Below are 27,682 nucleotides of genomic sequence, written 5' to 3'. Positions count from 1 at the left end.
CTATTTCCTGCTCACCATCCAAGGGCCTGAACGGTCCTTCCAGCTGAAGCAGCATTTCACCTGTACCTCGTCCAATCCAGTTTATTGCATTTCACTGCATCCAATGTGGCCTACTCGACATTGGAAAAACCAAAAGACGACTGGGTGACTGCTTTGTAGAACACCTCCATTCTGCGTGCAAGCATGACTCCGACCATCCCGAGCTGGGCAATTCAACACAGCATCCTGCTCGCATACCCACTTGTCTGTCCTTGGCATGCTACAATGCTCCAGTGAATCATAGCCCAAACTGGAGGAACATCATCTTCAGACTAGGCACTTTACACCGTCCTGGATTTAATTTTAAGTTCAACACCTTCAGATTGTGAACTCACTCCTGTTTCTTCCTTTTCTTTTAGTTTTACTCGTTGCATTCTCTGCCACCATGTCCTCTCTCCCCTTTCCCCAATCCAGTGGGGCTGTTCTTTTCTAGTTCAGCAGTTAAGACACACCATTGTTCTGCCATTCTCACATTCTGACCGCTTAATCTGCACTACCAGCACCCTTTTCCCCCCACAACTCCACATCCCCCCCCTCACACCATTGCATAAATGCTGCCCCCTCCACACCTCATGTCAGCTCTGACGAAGTGTCATCCAGACTCGAAACATTAGCTTACCCTTTTACGGAAACTGCCTGACCTGCAGTTCTGGACTTTTTTTTCTTTTCAGTACAGATTCCAGCATCTGCAGTAACTTGCTCCAGGATTCTTTGATTGCATTCTTCTTAAAATCTAGGATTTCACAAACCTGGGATAGCACAGCTTGATTTTCAGCATTCAATTTCAGTGGGATGTGACAATACACAGTTGATAAGTCAACCCAAGAACACCTACTTTAGTGTGTAACTTGACTTCTCATTGAGTATGGCAAAACAATCATTAACAGTTAGTGACAAACATGAGGACAGCTGTCAGACTGGGTACTTAGAAAAAGCTCAAATTTATTAAATCCCATTGTCAAAACTTCAATAAAATTCAGTTTCAACATAAATCATCTCTTCCCAATCACTTTTTATTTCCACTCCAAGTTTTCAAGAATTATCATGTGAAGGGGACAGCTAATGCTACAGAAAGGGCTATAAACTAAACAGATGGCGGGGACTTCTAGAAGAAGATATGTAGGCTTACAAAACAATAGGATATGGCAACATTGTGGTTCAGTTATTATGGTACTGATATCCAGAGTGGGACAGGAAGGACAGTGTGCAAACATTAAAAAAAGGCAGTAAAATCTGATCAAGAGGGAAAAAATGGTAAAAAGGCAAAAGTAATGGCTCTTTACTTAAAGGCAGGTATTTGGAACAAAGTAAATAAATTAACAGAACAGGTATGATATTATAGCCATTACAGAAACAAGGTTACAAAGAGATCAAAATTGGAACGTAAATACTCACTGGCATGTGACTGTTTGAAACAATGAGAGGAAGGAAAGAATGGTGGGGTGGCTTCGGTAGTATGAGATTGACTAAGCCTGATGGCAAATAATTACTTAGACTGGAAAGAGTAAAGTCCATATGCATGAAAGTAAAAAAAAAACTAACAAGGAGAGGTTGACGTTGTTGGGACTCGTCCATTAGCCACTTAACACTGGCTATACTGTAGGACTGAGAATAAATCAGGAGACGATGAGGTCATGTAAGAAAAGGCAGTACATTCCGCATGGGTGACTTTAAACTTAACGGAAATCGAGGAAAGCAAACTGGCAGAGGTAGACACAAACAAGAATTCATAAAACTGTATTTGGCACAGTTTCTTGAAACAATACGTTGTGGATCCAATCAAATGTAAGGCTATTTTGGATCTGGTAATGTGTAACGAGGCAGGTTTGACAAATTCAGTCAAAGTAAAAGATCCCCTAGTGACCCTAACACAGTAGAAGTTAGCATTTGGTTTGAAAGTGACAAGCTTGGGCCAGAAACAACTATGAACTTGAAATAAGGTTAATTATAAAGGAATAAGGACAGAGTTGGCTGTAGTGGACTGGGAAAGGAATTTAGCAGAAAACAAAGGCAAATACTGAAGAAAACAGTTCATGACCCAGAACAAAGATAGTTCCCAGTAAGAGAGAAAGGAAGGACAGGATTAAACCAACCATGGTTAACCAAGCAAGTTAAAAGCAGTGTATGTCTAAAAATTGAAAGAAAAAAAAACAATGTGGCAAAGTGTAGCAGTAAACCAAAGAATTGAGAAATTTCTAAAAAAAAACACAAGATGAGCAAAAAGGATTAATAAACATGGAGAAAACAAACTTTGAGAGTAAACTGCCACATACTATTAAAACAACAGTAATAGTTTTCTTTAAATAAATAAAATGGAAGTCAGAGGCTGAAGTAAACCCTGACAGAATGAGCCAGGGGAACTTATAATGGGGAAGCAGGAAATGGCAGAGGAATTGAATAAATAATTGCATTAATTTTCATGATAAAAGACAGGGACAGAGGAGGGTGGGGGCTGAACGGATAGAAGCAAGTACAATCATGAAACAAAATGTATTGGGAAACTAGTGGGATTTAACAGCTGATATGTCCCTTGGACCTGATGGGTTGTATCCTAGGATATTAATGTAGCTACACAAAGAGTGGAAATACTGGCTGCAATCTTTCAAGAATTCTTCTATTTTGTGAAAGTCCCAGATAATTAGAAAACTGACTATATAACACCCTTACTTAAACAAGGAAGGGGACAAAGAACAAGCGACCATACACTAGTTAGCGTAACATGTCATTTGAAAAATGTTACAATCTATTAGTTTTAAAAAATTGTGATAGCAAAGCATTTAGAAATACATGAAATAATCAAGTCAAGACTTCATGAAGGGAAAATCATGTCTGACAAATGTATTACACTCCTTTGAGGTCGCAAGTTAGATTGATAAAAAGTACGCAGTCGACGTAAAGACGTTTGGTAAGGTACTAACACAAGGCTACTCTGTATTCATCCCCATCATCCCACAACTTGTGTTTTTATGATATTTAGTCTAAGATGAACTTCCTACTAAACTGGCCACAAATTGAGCCATCACATCCAACTGCACTGTTTTCCATGGCTACCATGTTCCAGTTAAACCAGGCTATTTAAAAATTTGACTCTCTCATCAACCCTGAGCTGAGCTTCTGGCCCCATCTTCTCTCCATCACAAGACTGTGTAGTTAGACCATAAGACATAGGAGCAGAAATTAGGCCATTCAACCCAACACGTCTGCTCCCCCATTCCATCATGGCTGATAAGTTTCTCAACCCCATTCCCCCTGTAACCTTTGAACCTCATGACAATCAAATACTTATCTATCTCTGTCTTAAATATTCTCAATGACCTGGCCTCCACAGCTTTCTGTGGCAATACATTCCGTAGATTCACCACTCTCTGGCTGAAGAGGTTTCTCCTTATCTCCATTCTAAAGCATCTTCCCTTTATTCTAAGGCTGTGCCCACAGGTCCTAGACTCTAATGCCAATGGAAACATCTTCCCAATGTCCACTCTGTCCAGTTCATTCAGTATTCCGTAAATTTCAAGTAGATTCCACACCCCGCTCCATCTTTCTAAACTCCATCGAGTACAGACCCAGAATCCTCAAATGTTGCTCATATGTTAATCCTTTCTTTCCTGGGATCATTCTCATAAACCCCTCTGGACCTGCTCCAGCTCCAGGGCCAGTACATCCTTCCTGAGGTATGAGGCCCAAAATTGCTCACAATACTCTAAATGTGGTCTGACCAGAGCTTTAATGATGCTCAGAAGTACATCCACGCTTCTATATTTTACTCCTCTTGACATAAATGCCAATATTGTATTTGCCTTCCTAACTACCATCTCAACTTGCAAGTCTACCTTAAGAGAATTCTGGACTAGGACTCCAAAGTCCCTTTGCACTTCAGATTTCTGAACTTTTCTCCCCATTTAGAAAATAGTCTATGCCTCTATTCTTCCTACCAAAGTGCATGACCTCTCACTTTCCCACATTGGACAAAGAAGTGGCAGATGGAATACACTCTCCTACCCTGTCTAAATCCTTCTGCAGCTTCCCTGCCTCCTCACTACTACCTGTCCCTCCACCTATCTGCAAACTTAGCCAGAATGCCCTCAGTTCCTTCATCTAGGTCATTAATGTACAAACTGAAAAGCTGTGGTCTCAACATCGATTCTTGCAGAACATCACTAGTCACTGGCTGCCATCCTGAGAAGGATCCTTTTATCCCCACTCTCTGCTTTCTGCCAGACAGCCAATCTTCTGTTCATGCTCATACCATGCCTCTAACACCATGGTCCCTTATCTTCCTCAGCAGCCTCCTGTGCGGCACCTTGTCAAAGCCTTATGGAAGCACAAGTGGATACTAACCATTGGCTCTCCTTTGTTTAACCTGCTCATTACCTCATCAAAGAATTCTAACAGGTTTGTCAGGCATGACCACCCCTTGATGAAACCATGCTGACTTTGCCCCATTTTACCATGCACTTCCAAGTATTCAGAAATCTCAACCTTCATAATGGACTCTAAAATCTTACCAACGACCAAGGTCAGGTTAATCGGCCTGTAATGTCCCACCTTTTGCCTTACTCCCTACTTGAACAGGGATGGGGGGTGGGATTACATTAGCAATTTCCCAGTCTTGTGGGATCCTGCCAACTTACGTGATTCCTGAAAGGTCACCACTAATGCCTCCACTACCTCTTCAGCCATCTTCTTCAGAACTCTGGTGGCGTAGTCCATCTGGTCCAGGTAGTTTATCCACCTTCAGACCTTTTAGTTTTTCTAGCACCTTCTCTTGGTGATTGCCACCACACTCACCTCTGCCCCTCATTCTACTTCAGAACATCATGCCAATTCCAAAATCTGCCTTTTCAACATGTGTCCACAGGAATGAAAGACCGTTCAGTTTATTGAGGCTTCCTGACCATTCAATATGATCATGGTTGATCAAACTCTTCAATGTCTTTGACCCACCCCATCCCCATTACGCTGCATACCATTGCTGATCAGAAAAATATCAATATCTACCTTAAACATACTTAGAGACTGAGTTGCACCCTGTTGCAGAGAATTCCAAATGTTCATAATGCTCAGAGTAAAAAGGTCTCATCTTGGAACTAAGTGACACTCCATTAATTTTAAATTGTGGCCCTAGTTCTTAACTCCCCCTTATGGGGGCACATCTTACATATATCTAACCCAGCTACCTACAAGTATTTTGAAGGTTTCAATGGGATTTTCAATGGGATCTTCTATGGGATCACCTCTCATTTTCCCACGCAGCAACAGAAGCCCAGTTTGCTCAATCTCTCTTCATTGGACAGTCCTGCCATCCTGTGAACAGATCTGGTCCAGGCTCTACAACTCCACTACACTTCTCATCAATGTCAGTCAACTGCCTGAATTATCGCCAGTACTGAGCCACGCTCTCCCAACAATCACAATCAAAGATCCTTTCCAATTTCTTAGATACATGCCGCCTCTGCAGCACCATCAAAACAAAATGATGGAAATAGTCAAAGCATGATCCCTGAGGAGAGTGAAGAGCTCTTAGCGAACAAATAATGGGAGGGAATTTAATTTTCTACACATAGATTGGGACTGCCGTAATGTTAAGGATCGGACGCAGCGGAATTTGTTAAGCACGTACAAGAAAATTTTCTTCTTCAATATGTGAATGTGCCTACTACAGTAGGAGCAAAACCTGACCTACTCTTGGGAAATAAGGCAGGGCAAGAGACTGAGATGTCAGTGGGGTAGTGCTTCGGGGCAAGTGACCATAATTCTTTTGGTTCGACAATAGTTACAGAAAAGAATAGACCTCATCTAAAAGTCAGAATTCTAAATTGGAAGAAAGCCAATTTTCGTGGTATTAGGCAAGAACTTTCAAAAGATGTTTGGGAGCATTCACAGGCAAAGCAGCAGCTGGAAAGTGGGCAGCCTTCAAGAATGACATAACAAGTGTCCAGGGACAGCATGGCCCTGTTGAGTGAAGAGAAAGTCTGGTTGTTGGAAGGAAAACTGGATGACGAGAGAAACCGAGGTTTTGGTCAAGAAAAAGAAGGAAGTATATGTCAGGTATAGACAGAGCAGGGATCAAGTGAATCCCTAGAGGAGTATAAGGGCAGTACAAGTATACTTAAGAGGGAAATCAGGAGGGCAGAAGGGGGGGCATTAGATAGCTTTGGCAAATAGGGTTAAGGAGATGCAAAGGTTTTCTACAAATACGTTCAGGACAAAAGAGTAACTAGGGAGAGATTAGGGCCGTTTAAAGATCAGCAAGGCTGCCTATGTGTGAAACCACGGATGGGGGAAATAATAAACAAGTATTTTGCATCAGTGCTTACCATGGAGAAAGATATGGAAGCTAAAGAACTTGGGGACATAAACAGCGACATTTTGAAAAGTGTTCCTATTACAGACGAGAAGGTGTTGGAAGTCTGAAAATGCATAAACGTGGGTAAAGTCCCGGGACTTGATCAGGTGTTCCCTAGAACTTTGTGGGAAGGTAGAGAAGTGTTTGCTGGGCCCCTTTGAGATATTTGTACCATCAATAGCCATGGGTGAGGAGCCAGAAGACTGGAGGTTGGCTAATGTGGTGCCATTATTTAAGAAAGGTGGTAAGGAAAAGCCAGGGAACTATAGATCGGTGAGCCTGACATCAGTGGTGAGCAACTTGTTGAAGGGAATGCTGAGGGACAGAATTTATATGTATTTGGAAAAGCAAGGACTGGTTAGGAATAGTCAACATGGCTTTGCGTGTGGGATATCGTGTCTGTCTAACCTGACTCAGTTTTTGGAAGAAGTGAAGAAGACAATTGATGAAGTTGAACGATGGACATTGTCCAAACGGACTTCAGCAAGGCGTTCGGCAAGCTTCTACACAGTAGACTGGTTCATGAGGTTAGATCACATGGAACACAGGGAGAACTAGCCAGTTAGTTACAAAATTGGCTAGAAGGTAGGAGACACAGGGTGGTGGAGGACGGTTACTTGTCACAGGTGGAGGCCTGTGACCAGTGGTGTGTCGCAGGGATCAGTGTTGAGTCTACTGCCTTTCATCATTTATAAAAATGATTTGGATGTGAATATAGGAAATATGATTAGTAAATTTGCAGATGACACCAAAATTGGTGGAGTAGTGGACAGCAAAGGTGGTTGCCTCATAGTACAACGAGACCTTGATCAGATGGGCCAATGGGCTGAGGAGTGGTAGATGGATTAATCTAGATAAATGTGAGATGTTACATTTTGGGAGGGCAGATTTATACACATAATGATAAGGCCCTGGGGAGTGTTGCTGAATAAACAGACATTGGAGTGCAGGTTCATAGTGCCTTGAAAGTGGAGTCGCAGGCAGACTGGGTAGTAATGGCAGCATTTGGTATGCTTGCCTTTATTAATCAGTGCTTTGAGTATCAGAGTTGGGAACTCATGTTTTTTGGAGTACTGCATTCAATTCTGGTCTCCCTGCTGTGAGAAGGATGTTGTTAAACTTGTAAGGGTTCAGAAAAGATTTACAAGGACGTTGCCAGGATTGGAGGGTTTGAACTATATGGAGAGGCTGAATAGGCTGGGGCTATTTTCCCTGTAGCATTGGAGGCTGAGGGGTGACTTAATAGAGATTTATAAAATCATCAGTGGCCTGGATAGGGTGAATAGTCAAAGTCTTTGCCCCAGGTAGGGGATTCCAAAACTAGAAGGCAGAGGTTTAAGGTGAGAGGGGAAAGATTTAAAAAGGACCTAAGGGGCAACTTTTTCACACAGAGCATGGTGTGTGTGTGGAATGAACTGCCAGAGGAAGTGGTGGAAGCTGGTACAATTACAAAGTTTAAAAGGCATCTGGACGTGTATATGAATAAGAAGGATATAGAGGGATATGGGCCAAATGCTGGCAAACGGAACTAGATTAATTTAGGATATCTGGTTAGCATCGACAGGTTGGACCGAAGGGTCTGTTTCCGTGTTGTACATCTCTACGACTCTATATTCCACAATCTGAGACAGTTGAGGCATGGTACTTGCTGGTGGGGCTAATACAAAGATCTGATGCACAAGAGGTCAAAGTCAGGAATGCAGAGTTTAGATTATGGAATTTTAGAAAGTTCAGAGATGGAGACCGGCAAAGCCAGGGAAGGATCTGAACACAGGACTGAAACTTTAATTTGGGGCTGGGAAGCCATGTTCCACAGAAACAATCTGAAACGTATCATCTAGGGAACAAACTTGACCTAATCAAGCATCGTAGTCTGTTTAACACAATTATACAGTATAGAATCCTTTGACCCATCACGTTTGCACCAATACAACTGTTCCAAATATTCTAAATACCCCACTTTCGAACACTTGTTCAATAGGTTTCAATGTTATGGTATTTCGAATGCTCATCCAAGTACTTTTTAAAGGTTGAGGTTTCTTGCCTCAACTACACTCCCAGGCAGAACATATCAGATTCCCACCACCATCCACATGCAAACATTTTCTATCAAATCTCCTCCTGCCTTTCACCTTGTTAATGACCCTTTAGCTGAGGGAAACATCTGCTTCTCCTTGTCCACGCTCGAGAGTCTTATATTCCTCAATCAGATCCCATTGAAGGAAAACAACCCAACCTTATCCAGCCTCTCTTCACTTCTCCTCTGCACTCCTTCCAGTGCAAACACATCCTTCCTATAGTGCGGTGACCAGAACGCCAAACAGTTCTCCAAATTTTGACACAGCTCTTACAATCTATGCCTTTTAACTACCCTATTAATCTGCCCTTTCACCTTCAAGGATTTATGGGCTAGCAACCCAAAAACCCTCTGTTCCTCTGAGCTTCCGAGTATCCTGCCATTGTCTTGTTACTTTTTCTAAAGTGCATTACATCACACTTACCAAGGTTAAATTCCATCCGCTACAGACCTGCCCAATGTAACCCAAAACTTTCTTCTTAACTGTCAGCCAACTGTCCCATATTTGTGTTGTATGTAAATTTACTCATCATCCACCCAACATTTTCTTAAAAACAGTAAGGGACCAAGCACTGATCCCTGTGGCATGCCACTGGACACCTATCCCTGGCAACACAAACAGCCTTCCACCATCACCCTCTGTTCTACCACTAAGCCAATTTCAAATATAACTGGCCAAGTTACACTAGATCCCGTGTATTTTACCTTCTTTCCAATCTCCCACTGGGGACCTTGTCAAACGCTTTGTTGAAATCCATATAAAGTACATTGACTGCATGACCCTGATCTCCAAACCTGGTCACCTCCTTGAAAAATTCAATCAAATTTGTTTGTCATGACCTTCCACTGATAACCATGCTGACTATCCATGATCAAACCTTGCCTCTTCAAGTAGAGATTAATTCTGTCCTTCAGAATTTTCTGTAATAGTTTCCCTACCACTGATTTGAGGCTCAATGGTCTGTAATTCCCTGGTTTATCCCTATCACCCTTCTTGAAAGGTGGAACACATTATCTGCCCTCGAGGCCTCTGGCACCTCTTTTGAGGCCAGAGAGGAATTAAAAATTTGGAACAAAACACCTATAATTTCCTCCCTTGACTCCCTCAGCAGGCTTGTATACAAATCATGCGGATCTGGGGATCTGTCCACTTTAAGCCTGCCAAATTCCCCAATCCCTCCTCACTGCCTATGTCAAACTGCTCAAAAACTTCATAATCCCACTTTTTTGAAGTTTGTACACTCCATCTCCAAAATGAAGACAAATGAGAAATACTTGGTAAGCACTGTACCAATGCACTCTGCACATACTGTCCCCTTGGTCCCGAATGGGCCCTATTCTTCCCATGTTTATCCTCTTCCCCTTGATATACTTACAAAATACCTTGGGATTTCCCTGATCTTACTCAGTAATGTTTTCCTTATGCCCCAAGTTATTTTCTCCTGATTGCTTTAAGATGGCCCTGCACTTTCCATAGTCCATTAGATCTTCCGTCGGTTTGCTCCTTTTACACCTGTAAAAAGCCTCACTCTTCCATCTTATCCAGTCCTGAACACTCCTACAGATTCAGGGTTCTCTGAGCTTGATGCTCCTAACATTTCAGTCTAAAGGGATCTTTTTGGGCTAAAATGCCAATTCCATTTTGAACATGCTGCAAATGTGATTGTGTATCAATCTTGAAAGGGATCACACAGTGCACAGTCAGACTGCACACAACAAACAAATAAGATGAAGCATTTCTATAACGTGGGAGAAGTTAGCCCCTATAAAAGGAAAACCACAAAAATGTGGCAGTAACCTGGTCTCCTGAGAGATAAAGGTAACAAAGATTCTGCAAGAAGAGAACTCTGACACAGGAGAGCAGATTACTGGAAAGAAACCACTGGCGGAGTAACAGAAGAGATCCCAGGCAGTGAAATGATGCTGTGTACAGGATCCATCTAAGTAGGGTTGATAATACTGTTAATGACCCATTCCATCACTTTACTAGCAATCAAGAGTGGTCCAAGTGGGAAGTAATTGGCCAGGTTGAATTTGCACTTATTTTTCTTGACAAGACATAGCTAGGCAATTTTCCACATTGTTCCGTAGATGTTAGCATTGCAGCTACACTGGAATGCCTTTGCAAAGGTTGCGGCAAGTTCCTTTCCATAAGTCTTTACTACTATTGCTGGAATACTGTCAGGGCTCATAGCTTTTGCGCCTTCAGCTGTTTCTTTAGATCATATGGAGTGAACTGAATTGGCTAAACGACATCTCATCTGTGACGTTGGGACCTCTGGACCAGGCCAAGATGATCAACTTGGTTCCTCTGCTGAAGTTGCAAATGCTTCAGCCTTAATTTTTGCACTGACGTGCTGGTCTCTGCAAGCATTGAGGACGGTAATATTTGTAGGGCTTCCTCATCCAGTCCATTGTTTAAATGTCCACCATCTATCATGACTAGATGTGACGGAACTGCAGAGTTTTTGAGAGATACGCTGGTTACCCTGCCTATCAATTGCTGCTCGTGCTGCTTGGCATGCAAGTAGTCCTGCACTGCAGCTTTTCAAGGTTGCCCATTCATTTTAAGGCATGCTTGGTGTTGCCCCTGGCTTGCACTCCTGAACTCTTCATTGATCATTGTGATAACTGAGGCACAAGTTTCAATCCTTGCTGTGTCCATTTCATAGAATCCCTACAGTGAAAGCAAGCCATTCAGTCCCTCCAGTCCACACTGACTCTCAGAGCATCCCTCCCACCCTGTAACCCTACATTTCCCATGGCAAACCCACCTAGCCTGCACATCATTAACAAATAATATACTAGAAAGCAGCTTCAGAACAAGAGAAAAGGACTTCCTTTACAAAACCTTTTGCTGAAGCAAGATGTGCCAGAAACATGCAAGTGAGTCTAAACACGAAAACCAGAATGCTTCTGATTTTAAGGAAGAACTCATACGCATGTTTAAACTCTTTTGCAGAATATCCCTAGGCAAATTACAACTGCAGAGTAACTTTTGAAATGCTGTTGGTGTTGTTACACATGTAACAGTATATTCTTCAAAACATGCACCTTTAGTTAATAATACATCACTCCTAACAGCAAAGACCAGAAGGCATTTAATCCACTCATCTCAACCAACTAAAAGGGAAATCTTGTACTGCCCTCAGCACCTGCAAGGATCTCTATCCTTGATCACCACTATTATTGGAAGGTGTACGTGCATAGATGTTAAAGGAGGTCATAAACCAGTTGCAGTGTCCTTCATACGGATAGGGGAATATCACTGGATTCAACTTGACAGACAAGGTAATGGCGTAATTTAAAACTGATGAACAATTTCAATTAATCAATTAACAAATCTGAATGTAAAAAAATTGTCTCAGTAATAGTGATCTTAAACTATCATTGATTGTCATTTAAAGAAACATTTGGTTCATTACTGTCCTTTAGGGAAGCAATTCTGACCTGGTCTGGCTTGGATGGCTCCAGATCCATAGCATCTACAAGAGGTCGGCAGAAATTTCTCACATGCTTTTCTGCAAATCGATCACAGATGTTTTTCAGCCTCATATTAAGAATTGGTATGAATTAAGAGTTAGTGGTATTATCATGAGACTATCAATCCAAAATCAACTAATGTTCTGGGGACCCAGTTTGAATCCAGCCACAGCAGATGGTAGTATCTGAATTCAATTAAAAACAAATCTACCATTAAGAATCTACTCATGACCATGAAACCATTGCCGATTGTTGGAAAAACCCATCTGGCTTACAGATGTCCTTCAGGGAAGGGAATCTGCCATCCTCACCTGCCTGGCATGCGACTCCAGACCTATAACAATGTGGTTGATTCTCAAATGCCCCCTGAAATGGACTAGCAAGCCACACTGTTCAAAGGCAACTAGGGACGGGCAACAAATGCTGGCTAGTCAGTGACGCCCAAGTCCCAAGAGTGAATAATAAAAAAAACTCAGATCTACTTGGAAGTCAAAGGCCAAGAGGTTGAAGTGACTATTCCTTTGACTATCCCTTTGTAGGTCAAGGTTGACACTTCAAGAATGGTTACATATAAAAGGTAGAGTCATCCGGATCTTGTGCTGGTAAAGTTTAAAACAACAGTAAATTGAAGAGAACAAAAACAAAGTTGCTGGAAAAGTTCAGCAGGTCTGACAGCATCTGTGGAGGAGAAAACAGAGTTAACGTTTCGGGTCCGGTGACCCTTCCTCAGAACTTAGTAAATTGAAGAGATTTTCTGAAGAAGGGTCTAGACCCGAAATGTCAGCTTTCTTGCTCCTCTGATGCTGCTTGGCCTGCTGTGTTCATCCAGCTCTATATCTTTTTGTCTCAGTAAATTGAAAACTTATTTTCCCATTTAAAAAAAAACAAAGGAGCAGTACACTTTTTGACTTGGCGAGAGAACTGAATTGAACTACTGCCCCAAAATTATTGTCATGGCATGCAGGGTAAATGGACTAAGTAAGAAGAACACTATATATATTCCCAGTAATCGAACATGTAACAACACATCCAATTTCATAGTAATCAAATGTCAATTAACATGCTTGGAACTGATTCTGATCCATCTGCAGACAGAAACATTCCAGTTAGACACTGTGCTGAAGAACCAATTGTTCAGATAAAGGAATGCATAACTAGCTGATCAGTGATAGGAGCAACAGGAATGCACCATCAGCACTTAAAAAGTCAGTGAATTTAGATGGATTTGAGTATGGCAATTGATCTTTTCATACACATTATCTTCTGCGGCTAGTCCTGAAGAAAGAACTACTTCCTCATAGAATTACGAGGTCACATACTGCATGATTATGCAATAACAATGGGGACAGTAAGACGTTAATTATACATTTTTTTTTACTGCAGATGCATTTCAAACATAATTCTACACGTCTAAAATGAATCAGCCTGGCACAAATTCCAAAGCAGAGGAATTATAAAGCGGGCTTATTTTGGAGACAAGTCCAATATTCTAGTGGTACAGATGGGAACTTCAGTCCTGGAGAAGTGGATTGTGGGGAGCTCTTCCTTTTCTTCCACACTGAAGATATTCACTTCTCACCTTAAGCTGTTAATGAACCAGCTTCCCACAATTCAGAAAAAGAATCGCACAAGGTCAAAAATAAACACGGAACTGCAGATGTTGGAAATCAGAGACAAAAACAGAAATTGCCAGAAAAACGCAGCAGGTCTGGCAACATCTGCGGAGAGAAAGCAGAGTTAATGTTTGGGGTCCCATGACCCTTCTTCAGAATCTCACAAGGTTCATTACTTCTAAGTAGCTGCTATACTCAAGCTAATCTGCAGGCAGCCTCTGCAACCAACATGCTACGTGAAAAAAAATCCTTGTCACTAACAATAACCAAAAGTCACTTTGCAAAAGTAAAATGTCCTGATGCCCTAGCTAAAAGATCTTAGTTATTGATGAGAACTCTCTCACCCATCTTAAACAGGATGATCAATATTAAAAAACTATCCTTCAAAAAGGACCAAATTAGGAATACAAAAAGGTCTTAATAGTTTATGCAGTAAAGACATTAATCTCATCTGAAAGTACTTGGTATTCAAGTATAATTTTGAGACAGAGCACACTTCTGAGAAAAAAAAATCCCAGTGGGTTTCACATGCTCCAAGGCCCTGCAAGTTGATTTTTGCTGCAAATATGGTGCCACAATACACTGAGGGAGTGTGCTGGAAAACAAACCCTATTATTCAGAGTGCCGTCACAAATTTGAAAACCTGTTCCACCACCAAGTCACTCAACTTTATTTAACTGCATAAGTCAAGTGAAAAGATATTTTCATTAACAAGAAAATAACTCTGTATTTTAACTATTTTTAACCAAAGGCAAGAAAAAAATTGTTAGCTTATAACTCTAACAAACACTACTTCTTTTTAAAATATCCATGCACATGCAAACACTCAACCAAATAGACAAGACAGAAGTTTTATGGGTGGGGAAGAGAAGAAAATATCAGGGATGTACAGTTCTGGCACCCATATGGATAACAGTGGGTGTTATTTTCTTCCAGCTTTCTTCTGGTTCCTTCCAAATCTCAATTAATGGTGTCAAATTGTGAATACCTGTACATTGATTCTCATTTATTCATTCATTGGTTGAACACTTACTCATTTTCTTTCAACAAAGGAATTTGCAGAGATAGCCATTTACAGGAAAATGGTTGAGTGGGAACAGCTATCAGGAGATGGAAGAACACAGCAGGTCAGGCAGCATCAGAGGAGTAGGAAAGTTGATGTTTCGGGTTGGGATCCTTCTTCTGACTCCAGCATCTACAGCTCTTAGTATCGTCGAGCTATCAGGAGATTATCTGTTTCCTCTCCATTACGTATGTAGGGAGAGCAAGAGTTTAGTGCTTTTTGTTTGCAGGCGGGAAGCTTCTCCCGGTTATCCAAACTTACAGCTGTAGCTAACTGTCCAGGAATTAATTATGAAGTTTGTACGATGCTGTGTGTTCTTGAGCCCACAACAACTGGTCCTGATTGGTTTTTCAATGCCCTATAGTTTCTGGGCAAAACTGCTCTAAACACATGAACTGTACCAATATGTCTAGCATTCTCCCCCACTGCAGATGCAACACTCAATGTATTTCAGTAACTGGGTTTTAGAATGGCAAACACCTTCTTACAAAGCTTCCTTCAGTTTAAAGAATTTCTTTTTTGCATTATTTAGCCCAATTAAAAAAGTGTCTTCCAAACTGTTCTTATCATTGAGACCATTCTGAAGTGATTTCCTTCACACAAACTTGGAAGGCTGCCCGATTTATTAAACCTGGAAAGCAATAAAGCCATATTACATCCAACCACCATGCATGCTTGCTTTCCAAAAGGCATTAGTGGAATTGATCAGTCGGAACAAAGTAAAAGTACGCCACTTGTATACAGTAGATGCAGAGTACCTAATGTCTAAGTCCAGCAAAACCTATGACGAGACTACATCTGAAATAAGCAAATAGAGGCAACTGGAATAGTTTGTAGGAACAACTGAAGATAAACATAACTAAACTGAAAAGTGCTTCTGTGTCATGTATACATTTACATGGGCAGGCAACATGAATATCAAGAGTTACTAGGTCGTAATCTGGAAATTCCAGTTTTTAACTCAACTGCTGGACTTAAATTTCAGAATGAGAAATACTTGCTTCAATTGGCAAGATTTGTTTTCTAAAAGATGACCTTGAAAAGTTGGAATGGAATTTTCCATATCAAACCACTCGCCTGAAAGAATGTTGGCGCTCTATGGCTCACCTCAACGTCTCATGCACCCATAGCATAAGGCTGTAGAAACATCATAACAAAGACCACCTTATTTCACATTTCCTGTTTAAAGTAATGAAGTATGCCAAGATGCTTTACAGAAACATTGTCAAAATTTTAATTGCATAAAGAGATGTTCAGGTACACGATCAAAGCCTGGTCAAAGAGCTAGAGTTTAAACGGCACCAGAAAGGAAGAAAATTGGAGAGGTTTCAAAAACAAGGATGAGAATTGCGAAATAGATGCATTGCTTGACTGGAAGTCGACGTAAATCAGTGAGTGTAAATGGTGATGAATGAACAAAATTTGGAGCCAAACAGAAATAGGCAGCAGAATTTTAGATGACCTAAGTTTAGGGAAAGTAGAACATGGGAAGCTTTTTCCTGTTGCATTGGAATAGTGAAGTCCAGAGGTAACAAAAATCCGAGGGTGGCTTCGGTGGAAGATGATCCGAATCAGGCTATGCGGAGGCTTTAGTAGTAATTAAGTTGGATATTTCTGCATACCAAGCACTAGATGTCAGGCAGTCGTCTGACAACTTAAAGGCAGTGAAGGGTTGAGAGGAGAGGGGATAACAGGAACAACTAGGCACTATCAATCTACATGTGAAAACTGATGTTGCATTTTCTTTGATAATGTCACAGAAACGCATCATACCAATGAGATTACATACAACAGAAGGGGACCATGAAGAGATCACTGGTGGGGGACAGAGGTATTAGGAAAGAAAAGGTAGAGAAGCAATTTTAGGTGATTGTCCAGTTAGCATAAAGATCAAAAAAAATCTATGAAGTGGCATTGAATAAGGGATGAGGATGAAGATCAAACCCTGTTAACAGGTCAAGCAGGATAAACTAAGATAGTTAAACTTTTTCACAGTTTAAAAAGATGCCATTTGTACCTTTGACAAGAGTTTACTTACCAGGCACCACACATTTCACAAAAAAAATCATGCATTCTTCCATTAAATTGCAGCTCTGGAGAATCTGTGTCCTGAACTCTTGTTCTCTCCCCTGCTCCAGGCCAACACTGAATTCTCATTTTGTCAGGATTTAAAACGAACAAAACTGACTTGACAAGAATGGTTCCAGGAATGTGAAACTTTGTTAATGAGACAGATTGAAGAAGTTGGATGGTTCTCCTTGGAGAGAAAGAAGCTGAGAGATTTGATAGGGGTCTTCAAAATCATGAGCAGGCTGAACAGAACAGACAGGGAGAAGCTGTTCCTGCTCATAAAAGGAAAAAGAACAAGGCAGCACAGAAATCAAGTGATGTGCAACTAACCAAGAGCAGTGTGATTTTTTCAAAGCAAGTAGCTAGGGTATGAGATGGATTCAGGTTCAACTGAAGCATTCTAGAGGATATTTGATGATCTGGATAGAAATGAGCTGCAGGGATTTGTGGAGAAAGCAGGAGATTGGCACTAAGTAACAGAACCAGTGCAGACACAGTGGGCTGAATGGCCTCTTTCTGTGTCACAACAATTCTGTGATTTTGATCCAGAACTAATTATCTCTTTCAGTTTCCCCTCTCTCTGACAACGTTCGAGTTCTAAATACAAAATTAACATCTTTTGGCTGCACTTTCATAATTTACCCAAACTTTACACTCTTTAAATCCTGTGATCTCAACGAACAAACCAGATTATGCTTTCGTTATACAGGACATTGGGAGAGGCTACATCTTGAAATGTGTATGCAATTTTACTGCCTTTCCTCAAGGATATAAATGCTTTGAAGGTAGTTTACTAGCTCGATCTTGGAATGGGTAGGATGTCTTGTTTCCACTGCATTTTAGAAGAGTGTGGAAGTGACTTGACTGAAGTATACAAAATCCTGGACTTTGACAAAGTGCACATGAAAAAGTCGTTTCATTTTATGGGTCAGTCCAGAAGCAGGGGGCACTGTTTTAAAATTCAGTGTTTCCCATTCAAATCGGAGATGAGATGTTTATTATTTTTTTCCCTCAGAGGGCTACGTGACTTTGGAATGCTACTGAACATTTACAAGACAGAGTGGGATACATTGTTAGGCAAGAGAATCAAGGATAAAATGGATAGACGGGGATATGGAATTCAAAGCACAAACAGATCACACATTATCTTATTAAATTACAGAGCAGTTCCTGGGGTCAAATGGTCTGCTTCCACTATTATTTCGTAGGTTTGTATTAACTGGTCATTGATCTTATTGCTATTTGTGGGACCTTCCTGTGTGTAGGTTAGTATCTGTTTGCTGAAGCTACAGTTTTCAAAATTATGTGGCTCAAAATGCTGAAAGGTTGTTTGAAGCACCACATAAATTCAAGACTGGTCAGTTTTGAGACTGGAATTTCTCAAACTCCCATTTTCTAAATATCCAATTGATTTATTCACTTCCCCTCCGAAACAGCACAAAATAACTTACAGTCCCTCTCCTTTAATTGGGCGAGTAGGGAATTACCTCAAATGGCTTCCACTTGCGTAACATGACAAGTGGGCAGATTTGAAACCCACATTTCCCATTCCTTATTCAAATAAAGAAATAGTAATGAAGGAAAACGGCATGAGTATACAAATAAGGAGCAGACATAGGCCATTCAGTCCTTCAAGCCTTCTCTGCTATTTAATGAGATCAAACCTGATCTGATTGTAATCACAAATCCACATTTCAGCCTTCCTAAATAACTTGTCACCACCTTGTTTACCAGGAAACACTTCATTTGAGTCTTAAGTGGGCAAATCCTTATCTTTAAGCAGGTCCCTAGATCTAGATTCTACCTTAACAGGATCCATCCTCTCCATATCTACCTAGTCAAGACTCTTCAAGATCTAAATGTTTCAATTAAGCTGCCTCTGACTCTTCCAAACTCAAGTCAAATAAACCTAGCCTGTCCAATCTTTCTTCGAGAAGATAACCCACTTACTCCAAGTATATTCTAATAAGCCTTCTCTAAACTGCTTGCAACATGTTTAAATGAAGTAACCAATTCAATACTCCACAGGTGGTTTTTAATCAGTGCCCTGTATAACTGAAGCATAACCTCCCTAATTTTGTTTTCAATTCTCCTTGCAATAAATTATACAATTGTATTAGCTTTCCTAATTATCTGCTGCACTTGTATGCTAACCAGTTCTAACTCCAGAAACCCTAATCCCTTCACAATCTCTCACTATTTAGATTGTTTTATCATTATTCTTCTTGTCAAACTAGTCAATTGAACATTTTCCCATACTACATTCCATTTGCCACATTTTTGCCTACACACTTAACCCATCTGTAGTTTCCTATCATCTTTTTCCAATTTACTTTCTTTTGTTGTGTTGTCAGCAAATTTGAAAACAATCCTTCTGTCTTTACATCCAAGTTAATTTTATGAGTTGTAAACAACTAACGCCCTGTGACACACTACTTGCTATATCTTGTCGATCTGAAATTCATGCTATCCTCTGCTTGTGAACTAGCTAATCTTCTTTCAATGCCAATATTCTACTCTCTATACCATAAGCTTTTATCTTCCACAAGAGCCTTTGATATGATACTTCATCAAATGCCTTCTGGAAATCCAAGTACAAACCACCCATTCAAGTTTCCCTTTATTAACAGAAAAAAGAACTCTAACAGATTGTCCGAACATAACTTCCTTTCACAAAATCAAGTTGACTCTGCCTGATTACCTTCAACCCATCAAAGTGCCCAGTTAAAACTTATTTAACCATACCTTCTAAAATTTTCCTGGGATAGGCATAAAGCTAACTGGTCTGGAGTTTCCTGCTTTCCTGTCTCCCTCCCATTTTCAATGAAGGAGTTACATTTGTTACCTTCAAAACTACTAGGACTTTTCCCAAACCTTTTAGAAAATCGAAGCCAATGCATCAACTATCTCACTAGACATTTATAAGATCTGAGGACAAGTGATATCTGTACCATTAGGACAGTCTCCATCTTAACCATGCTGAGGCTGGAGTTCTTGCTAGCTACATTACTAGGGAAATAGACAGGATCTGAAAGAAGATAATGGAGGCAAGGGATCAAATTTGGGACAATGTGGTCAACTGAAGAACAGAGACGAGGCAAAAGAGAAAGATATTAATACAGGAAATGGTAAACAGACAGTTACAGGAAGGGACAGTGATTACAAATCCAGAAGTAAACCAATAGATATGCCCAAAAGTTGCAAAAAGAACAAAATTCAAGACTCCACCTGAACACAACACATTTGAGAAAACCAAATGAACTGACAGTACAACAGAAATAAATATGATCTGTAGCCATTTTAGAGACTTGGCTGCAGAATGATATGGATTGAAAGGAACAGGATAGTTAGCAAAGACACTAAGCCAGAGAGAGCGACGATGATATTAGTACAATTGAGATGGGTAACCTAAGTTCAGGAAACCAGGATGTAGAAATAGTTTGAACAGAGATGAGAAATGATAAGGCAAGTTGTCACTTGGCAGAATGGTGTTCAAGCCCCCTAACAGGCATCCTAAGACGTATAATGGAAGAAATAATGGGAGCCTGTTAAAGATTTTAACCTACCTATTGACTGGAAATGTCAGGTAGGCAGAAGTAGCATAGATGAGGAATTCATAAAATGGTTTCCAAATAGTTTCTCAGAACAACATATTGTGGAGCCGATCAAAGACTAGGCTATGCTGGACCTAGTTTTATATAATGGGATTGTTTGAATTAGTGATTTCATAGTGAAATAGTCCCAGTGTAGCACTGATTGTAATATTCTTGAACTTTCCATTTGAGTGAGAAAAGAGTAGGTCAGAGACAAAATTTTTACAAATGTAAATCAGGTCCATTATGTGGACACAAAACCAGAGCTGGCTGAAGTGAATTGGCAAACTCACCAGAGATCCTCAGAAAGCTCCTTCTAAATTCTCAACCATTTTCACTGGAGAACAGAAACACGTCTCTGCATGGTGGCTCTGTGGTTAACACTACTGCCTCACAGCATCAGGGACCCTGACCGTCTGTGTGGAGTTTGCACACTCTCCCAGTGTCTGCATGGGTTTCCTCCAGTTTCTCCCACAGACCAAAAACACGCAGGTCAGGTGGATTGGCCATGGGAAATGCACGGTTACAGGGATAGAGTAGTGGGGGTGGGTAGGGTAGGATGCTCTTTGGTGGTTCAGTGTCGACTCGATGGGCTGAATGGCCTGCTTCCACACTAGGGATTCCATGCGCCCTTGTACAGGCCATTTGGTAGGCCACTTTTGGATTACTGTGTACAATTCTGGTCACCCTGCTCTCGGAAGGTGATTATTAAATTAGAGAGGGTGCAGAGAAAATTTACAAACATGTTACTGGGTCTGGAGGGTTTAAGTTATAAGGAGAGGCGCGATCTTTTCCAATGGAGCGGAGGAGGTTGAGGGGGTGACCATATAGAAGTTTATAAAATCATATCTTCAGGCATAATAAAAATAAGTCTTTACACTCTGCCTGGGGTCTTCAAATCTAGGCAGCATAATTTTACAGTGAAAGGACAAAGATTTAAAATGAGGGGCTTTTTCACACAGAGGGTGGTGCATTTCTGGAATAAACTGCTAGAGACAGATACAGTTCTAACATTTAAAAGACATTTGGGCAGGTACATGAAGTTTAAGAGGGATATGGGCCAAATGCAGGCGACTGGGACTAGTTTAATTTGGGCTACTCAGTCGGTTTGGACATTTGAACTGGAAGGTCTGTTTCTGTGCTTTACTCCAGCAGAAGGACAACAGCAGCAGATACATTGCACCACCACCACATTCCCTGCCAAACCACTCATCATCCTGACTTGGAAACGTAACACCACTCCTTCATTGTCCCTGGGTCAAAATCTTGAAATTCCCTCCATACAGACATTCTGAATCTACCTACAGCACATGGACTGCAGCTGTTCAACAAGGTAACTTACCACCACCTGCTCAAAGGCAACTAGGGATGGGCATTAAATGCTGGCCAGCCAGAACACCCATGTCCTACCAGTGAATAAAAAAATGTTCATAAGAGAACAATAGGCAATGTAGACAGAATCTGTTATTGCTATAATTTTATGATTGAGTGAATAGGCAAAATTGTGGCTTCAATGTAGTCTATTGCAAGGTCAAACAGGTACTTTCGAATGGAGAAAAGATCAAAGCAGTGGACGTGAGAGGACTTCAAAGTCCAGACATGATTATTACAATATCATAAACAGGTATAGAAAGTAATCAACAATGCAATGGAATGTTAGCCTTGATAGTTAGCATACTAGAATATAAGGGATTAGAAGTCTTGATTCAGGAATGGCCAAATAGACCCCAGCAGATTAGGACACCACACTTCGTAGCAATAGAGAAATTTATCAAAATGACACCCATCCTTCAGGAATAAATTTTGAGGAAGGTTGCAAACCCTGATTAGACCATCAAGGGTGATTTCACTAAAAGTTTGAATATCTTAAAGTAAACAGATAAGGTAAGCACAAAGAAGCTGTTTCTTCTCGTTGGGAAGTTTAAGAGGAGGGAGCAAAGTCAAAATTTAGAGACAAGCCTTTCAGCAATCAAATCAGGAAACAGGCAAAAGGTGATACAAGTTCAGAACTTTCTTCTACATAAGCAAGTATTACCACAGCATTTTACATCTGGCACACAAACAATCAACAGACTCTTGCACATGGAATTTTGGGGTTAAGTCTTCTATTTCAAGCTGTAGATGTCACTCACCCCTCAAAAAACAGACACTAATACTTGTTCCCCATCAGCCCCACTTTCACACAACTACTAACGATAGTTAATCACACTGGCAGTTATCATCTTGCTCTTATTCCAGTTTTAGTCCCCACTCCCCTCTTTCTGCAGCGCTCTATATTTCCTTGACGCCACTGATATATTTTTGTTGCCACACCTTTTGCAAGATGAAAAACATCTGTATTATCGTAAGTCCAATCAGGAGCCTCCTGATTAAATGAAATCCTGATCTCAGTTTACATCTTTGCTAATCAGCATTTCTGATGATTTTGCACCCCACAAACACAGAGCATGTCACATAACATGATACGTTAGAGTCATTTTAAAACAAAGATTCATGGATTTTTCTTTACCAAAGATACTATGGATGGAAAGTATTCATACGGAGTTATTCATAAATCATTCGTGATCTCACCAAATAGTGGCACAGGACACACGAAATGGCTTTCTCCTGTCCCAAGTTCACATAACTCTAAGTTAATCATGACCAATATGGACATTGTCCATTTATTAGCCAAGACAGTGACTGTCGTCCAGTGAATGTGCCAAGCCAGCTGTTGTAGAGTCGAGATTCACAGCACACATCATATCCAGACCAGTCAAAAACAACCACTTAAATATTTCAATCACATTTCCGGCACTTAACCCAAAATCTTTTATGTATTGGCATTGTAGGTGCACATCTAAGATACTCCTTTGATATTGTGAGGATTTCTCCCTTAAGAGCGTGGAGTTCCAGATTCCCACCACCTTCTGGGTGAAAAAGGTTATCCTCACAACCCTTCTAAACTTCCTGCCCTTATGAAATCCATGACCACCCTTAGTCATTGCATCCTCCAAAGGGAAAAAAGTGTCTTCCTGTCTATTCTATCTATGCCCATAATTTTATAAATCAAAATCAGGCCCCTCTCAATCTTCTCAGGTCTAAGGAAAAGAACCCCAGTCTGTCCAATCTCTCTTCATTACTGAAACCTAGACAAAATCCTGCCAAGTCTCCTCTGTATCCTCTCCAGCGCTATCATGTCCCTCCTATAAGGTGGATTACAAAACTGTACACAATACTCGAGCTGTGGCATAACCAACATTTAATACAGTTTCAGCACAAATTCCTTGCTCTTAAACTCTGTACCTTGATTAATAAAGTCCTCACCTAACATTCGCACACTTCATTTTCAGCAGTGGTTGATTTCTGACCCAAAACAAAAGTCATAAAAAGTCTGAAAAACTGTTTTATAACACTCACACATCTGCATTTGAAATTACAGATCCAACTAAGCAAAGGAAGCATTCAAACATAATGCACACTTCCTGCAAGATTCGCATTTACTCCAATCATATTCCACTTTTTAAGCAAGGTGAAAAAGGAAAACCAGGGAATTACAGACCAGTTAGCCTAATATCTGTAATGGGGAAATTGTTTTTAAATTTAAGTTTTAAATTTGAGTTTTCAAATCAAAGTTGGGGGTCACTGAACACCTTGAAAATTTTCAGTAAATTAGAGAGATCCAGCATAGATCATGACAGGTGGTCATGTCTAACAAATCTCACTGAATTTTTTGAAGACGTGACTACAGTAGTGGACAGGAGATTGTATATGAATGTAGTTTATATGGACTTCCAAAAGGCATTTGATGAAGTCCAACTTAAGAGCCTGTTATCTAAGGTAGAAGTCCACAGAACTGAGGTCAAGTTACTAACATGGCTGGGAAATTGGTTGGGTGGCAGGCAACAGAAAGTTGGGATTATGCACAGGTACTCAAATTTTAGGCTGTGACTCATTAACCGAGGGTTCTCCATTACTGGTCTAGTGACTTTAACACCACATCATCACCTCCCCTTGAATCTAGTTTACATTAAACCAACAGGTCTCAATAAAGATAATGGGAATAGCAGTTATTTTCTTATACACTGTAAGTGACCAAAAGGTAAACATCTTGAAATGAAGGATTCCACACAAGTAATAAGCACTGACTTAAGACTACAACCAAACTTTGCCCATGGATATAATGCTAAAACAGACTAATTGAAATGTAGTTCCTTAGATCAAACTCATGATTTTCATCATAACTGAGTTGGCACAGATTATGGCACACAAAATACTGCAGGATAGGGTACAACAGCATCCATTTAATAATTTAATGAGGAAGACGACTGACTCTGACAATTGTGTTATCACACAGATACCAACATGAATCACTTTGGTTTACACAGTGAACAGAATGTGGGTACTTTTTTTTACATAAGTGAGCAAATATCACAATACATCAAGCAATCTGGATTTCTACAAGCTGACTCAGGATAATACTGGTCAAAACTGAAGCACTGAGTGCAAATACATGAAGGGATTAAAATTTAGAAGAAAATCTGAAGAGCTGACAATGGCTACAAGACTGTCTTACACTAATTGCCAGCTATACAAAATAATACAGGATTAACTGATGTGGTCACAATTCACTGGTTTAAGCTTGAGCAACTTGTGAATCAAACTTGATTCATGCTGCACCTCCTTGCATTTTCAATTTAGACTTAAAGTATTTTATGTACACAGATTTTAACCATAAAATCTCTCAAGACAATTAATCACGGCAACAAAACAGACAGGCAAATCTGAAAATCTAAATGTCAAGTTAAACAGTAGCTTGCCTCTGTTGGCATAAATAATAAACCAAACATGTGCTGAACCATCATAAAAAGATGTATAAACATGCAGTTTGTTGTGTAGATAGCAACACAATGTAATGACCCCTGACTGACAAGACATGCTGCAGAGCTCTTTATTACTTCCGCAACCCTAAGAGCAACAGCTTACAACTGGAAGTCAATATGCATGCATCATACCGTTGCAGTGGAGGTGCTCCCACCCAGATCTACTGCTGCTGACCTATTAAAATCTCCTTTCACAAGTTAAACAACTAAAACAAATGTCAATCTCTCACACTAAAACCTCAACTCCTATTTACAGTACTGCTATGTCATGCTAAGAACGTACCCTGCATATTTCCACGTGGAAAGCAATCATCTGCGGCAAATACATATTTATACTACACACATTTATCAAAGCACTTCGGTTTTGCAAAACTATATTCCGATTACTTACAGAACTGCATGTCGATGCTCGAATTTTGCACCACCTGTACCATCCTCTGGATCCGTCTCGCCCCCTGAGCTGCTTTCGGTGGCATCGGAATCGAACGCCCTCTCCGAAGTCCTGAGCTTTGCAGTCACGCTAGTCACCAGTTTCAGCAGACTCTCAGAAACAGCTCGATCTTTCACAAAACCAGAGAAAGTGTCCCCACTTGGCGAAGATAGCAAACATTTGTTACTCTCGCCAGATCGGAGGGAAGAGCTCGGACTGGAGAAAATGTCTCCTTTACCGCATTTTGAGTCCGTTCTTGGAAAACTTCTCAACGATGAGCGGACTAGCAGGTCGTTGTTACCGTGAAAGGTGCTTCTATGTTTATTATTACTGCTATTAAGAAATGTTTCAGTGAAAGAGGAAGAGAACTGTTTTAAACTGTGTTGCACTAAACCTGCCAGCTGCTGCTGGGCATGGCGCTCTACCTGCTTAGCTTGTACTACCTGCAAACGCTTGCAGAGTCGATGAGCCCTGCTCCTGATCTCAGCTTGTTTACCGATAACTAATAAACTCTGAGCACTCACCTCATCTTGGCTAACATTAATAATATTGTGACTACCATTAGTATTACAACTGAGACTATTACAGTTATTGTGGTGGTTAATAATGTCACCGGAAGTACTGTTTATTCTATCGATATGTTTTTTGTTTTGATTATCAGTCCCCATACAATTAGGATTTATTTCGCCGTGGCGAGCTTTAAGTGAACTTCCCGCGGGCTTGCTGGCATGAAATTCGGTTCGACATCCGTACTCGAGACCGGGGATTTTGCTGCTGCCTTTGGGTAGTAGGCCGGGTTCGGAGGTGGCGGTGTTGCTACTTTTCTGCAGCTGGGAGCAGCGGTTTTTATCCGGATTTCCCTTGCCAGACAAAGCCGAGTTCAACGGGATGGCGCCGTTACTCCGCGGAATACCGCAGCCGCCCGAAGCTTTGTTGCTGCCGTTCACCAAGCCAGGGTCGCAGCTGAGACAAGGCACTTCTTTAGTCAGGCCGTTGCTGGCAGGGCTAGATATCGCGGCTTTGCCCCTCTCCTTGTCCTCGCCGACCGTACTGGAAAAAAATCCATCGGAATTCATTCCGACCTGGCGTCTGCCGCAGAGCCGCGAGGCTTCCCTGGTTAGGCCAAGACCGGGGATTGCCGTAGAACTCACCCCCAGCTCCTGCGGCTCCCCGGCCTGGTGGTGACGATGGTACCGGCGGTGAGGAGAATGGTGGTGGTGGTTGTGATGGTTGTGGTGATTATAATTATTTGTCTCGGGCTGTTTGTTGCCTCCTCCTCGGGCCGCTGCCGTGCCCCTCTCGCCGCGGTGGTAAGACGGAGGCTGGGGCTCGGGGCGCCGCCGTACTCTGGTCGGCCGGGCCAAAAACAGAGAGTCCATACGGTCAACCGAGCAATATAAAGGGCCGGCGAGTTTATTATTTTTATTATTATCCACTCCTTCGCCTAAAGTGCCATTTGTGGCCGAAGAGGAAGGTGGCGAGGACGCAGCAGAAGGGGGCGACGACGAAAGCAGCGGCAGTGGTGATGACGACACGGCCAAGTTGAATCCGTGTTGCTGGTGCCGCACTTCGCCAGCGCTTTCACTCACAGCCGGGGCAACCATTCCCTTCAAGCGGCCGGCGGCCATCTTGTTTTTCCACTTCTTCCCCTCCCCCACCCTCCCATCTATAATTCTCCTCCCCTCCCCCATCCACACCCTCTTAACCGCGCTGCCTTCTCTCCACCCCCACCCTCTCATCACTCTCTCTCTCCCTCCACTCTCCTCCACCTATAGATTGTTCCCCCTCCCCCGCCACAAAATGGCGCCTACGGTGGTGCATGGGAAAAAACGCGCGCACCAGTAATTCCAACGGACAATCTAGGTCAAAGCATACGAACAAAAAAAATGCACGCGATTTGTAACGTTCAGTTATAGTTATTTCTTGTTCCATTCACTTAAAACCGTTTTCTTCCCCTTTTCCAACGCTGCTTTAGAGGCTAAAGTACAGACAAGATGCGATTCCACAACCTTCAACTATAGTGCTGGTAAAGATTTTTTTGTTTGTTTCAGTGCTTCAGTTTAATTAAACTGACACGTGAACTTGGCGAAAGGTGATAGGAAAAGA

The 27,682-nt window shown here is 41.3% G+C and overlaps 1 protein-coding gene across 1 annotated transcript in view; it reads right to left on the bottom strand.

The window, feature by feature from the left end:
• Window positions 1–27,220, bottom strand: part of LOC109927289 (KAT8 regulatory NSL complex subunit 1-like) — a 114,631-nt gene extending 87,411 nt beyond the window's left edge. The window contains exon 1 of the mRNA XM_048595834.1: window positions 25,538–27,220. Coding sequence (XP_048451791.1) covers window positions 25,538–27,204 — 1,667 coding nt within the window. The 5' untranslated portion in view covers window positions 27,205–27,220. The remainder of the gene's footprint in view (window positions 1–25,537) is intronic.
• Between the last annotated feature and the right edge of the window lie 462 nt (window positions 27,221–27,682).

This window comes from Rhincodon typus, chromosome 4 (assembly GCF_021869965.1).
Source record: "Rhincodon typus isolate 14 chromosome 4, sRhiTyp1.1, whole genome shotgun sequence".
In the NCBI taxonomy this organism is placed as follows: Eukaryota; Metazoa; Chordata; class Chondrichthyes; order Orectolobiformes; family Rhincodontidae; genus Rhincodon; species Rhincodon typus.
The sequence above is the reverse complement of the archived record's forward strand: the minus strand, read 5'-3'. Positions and strand labels throughout refer to the sequence as shown.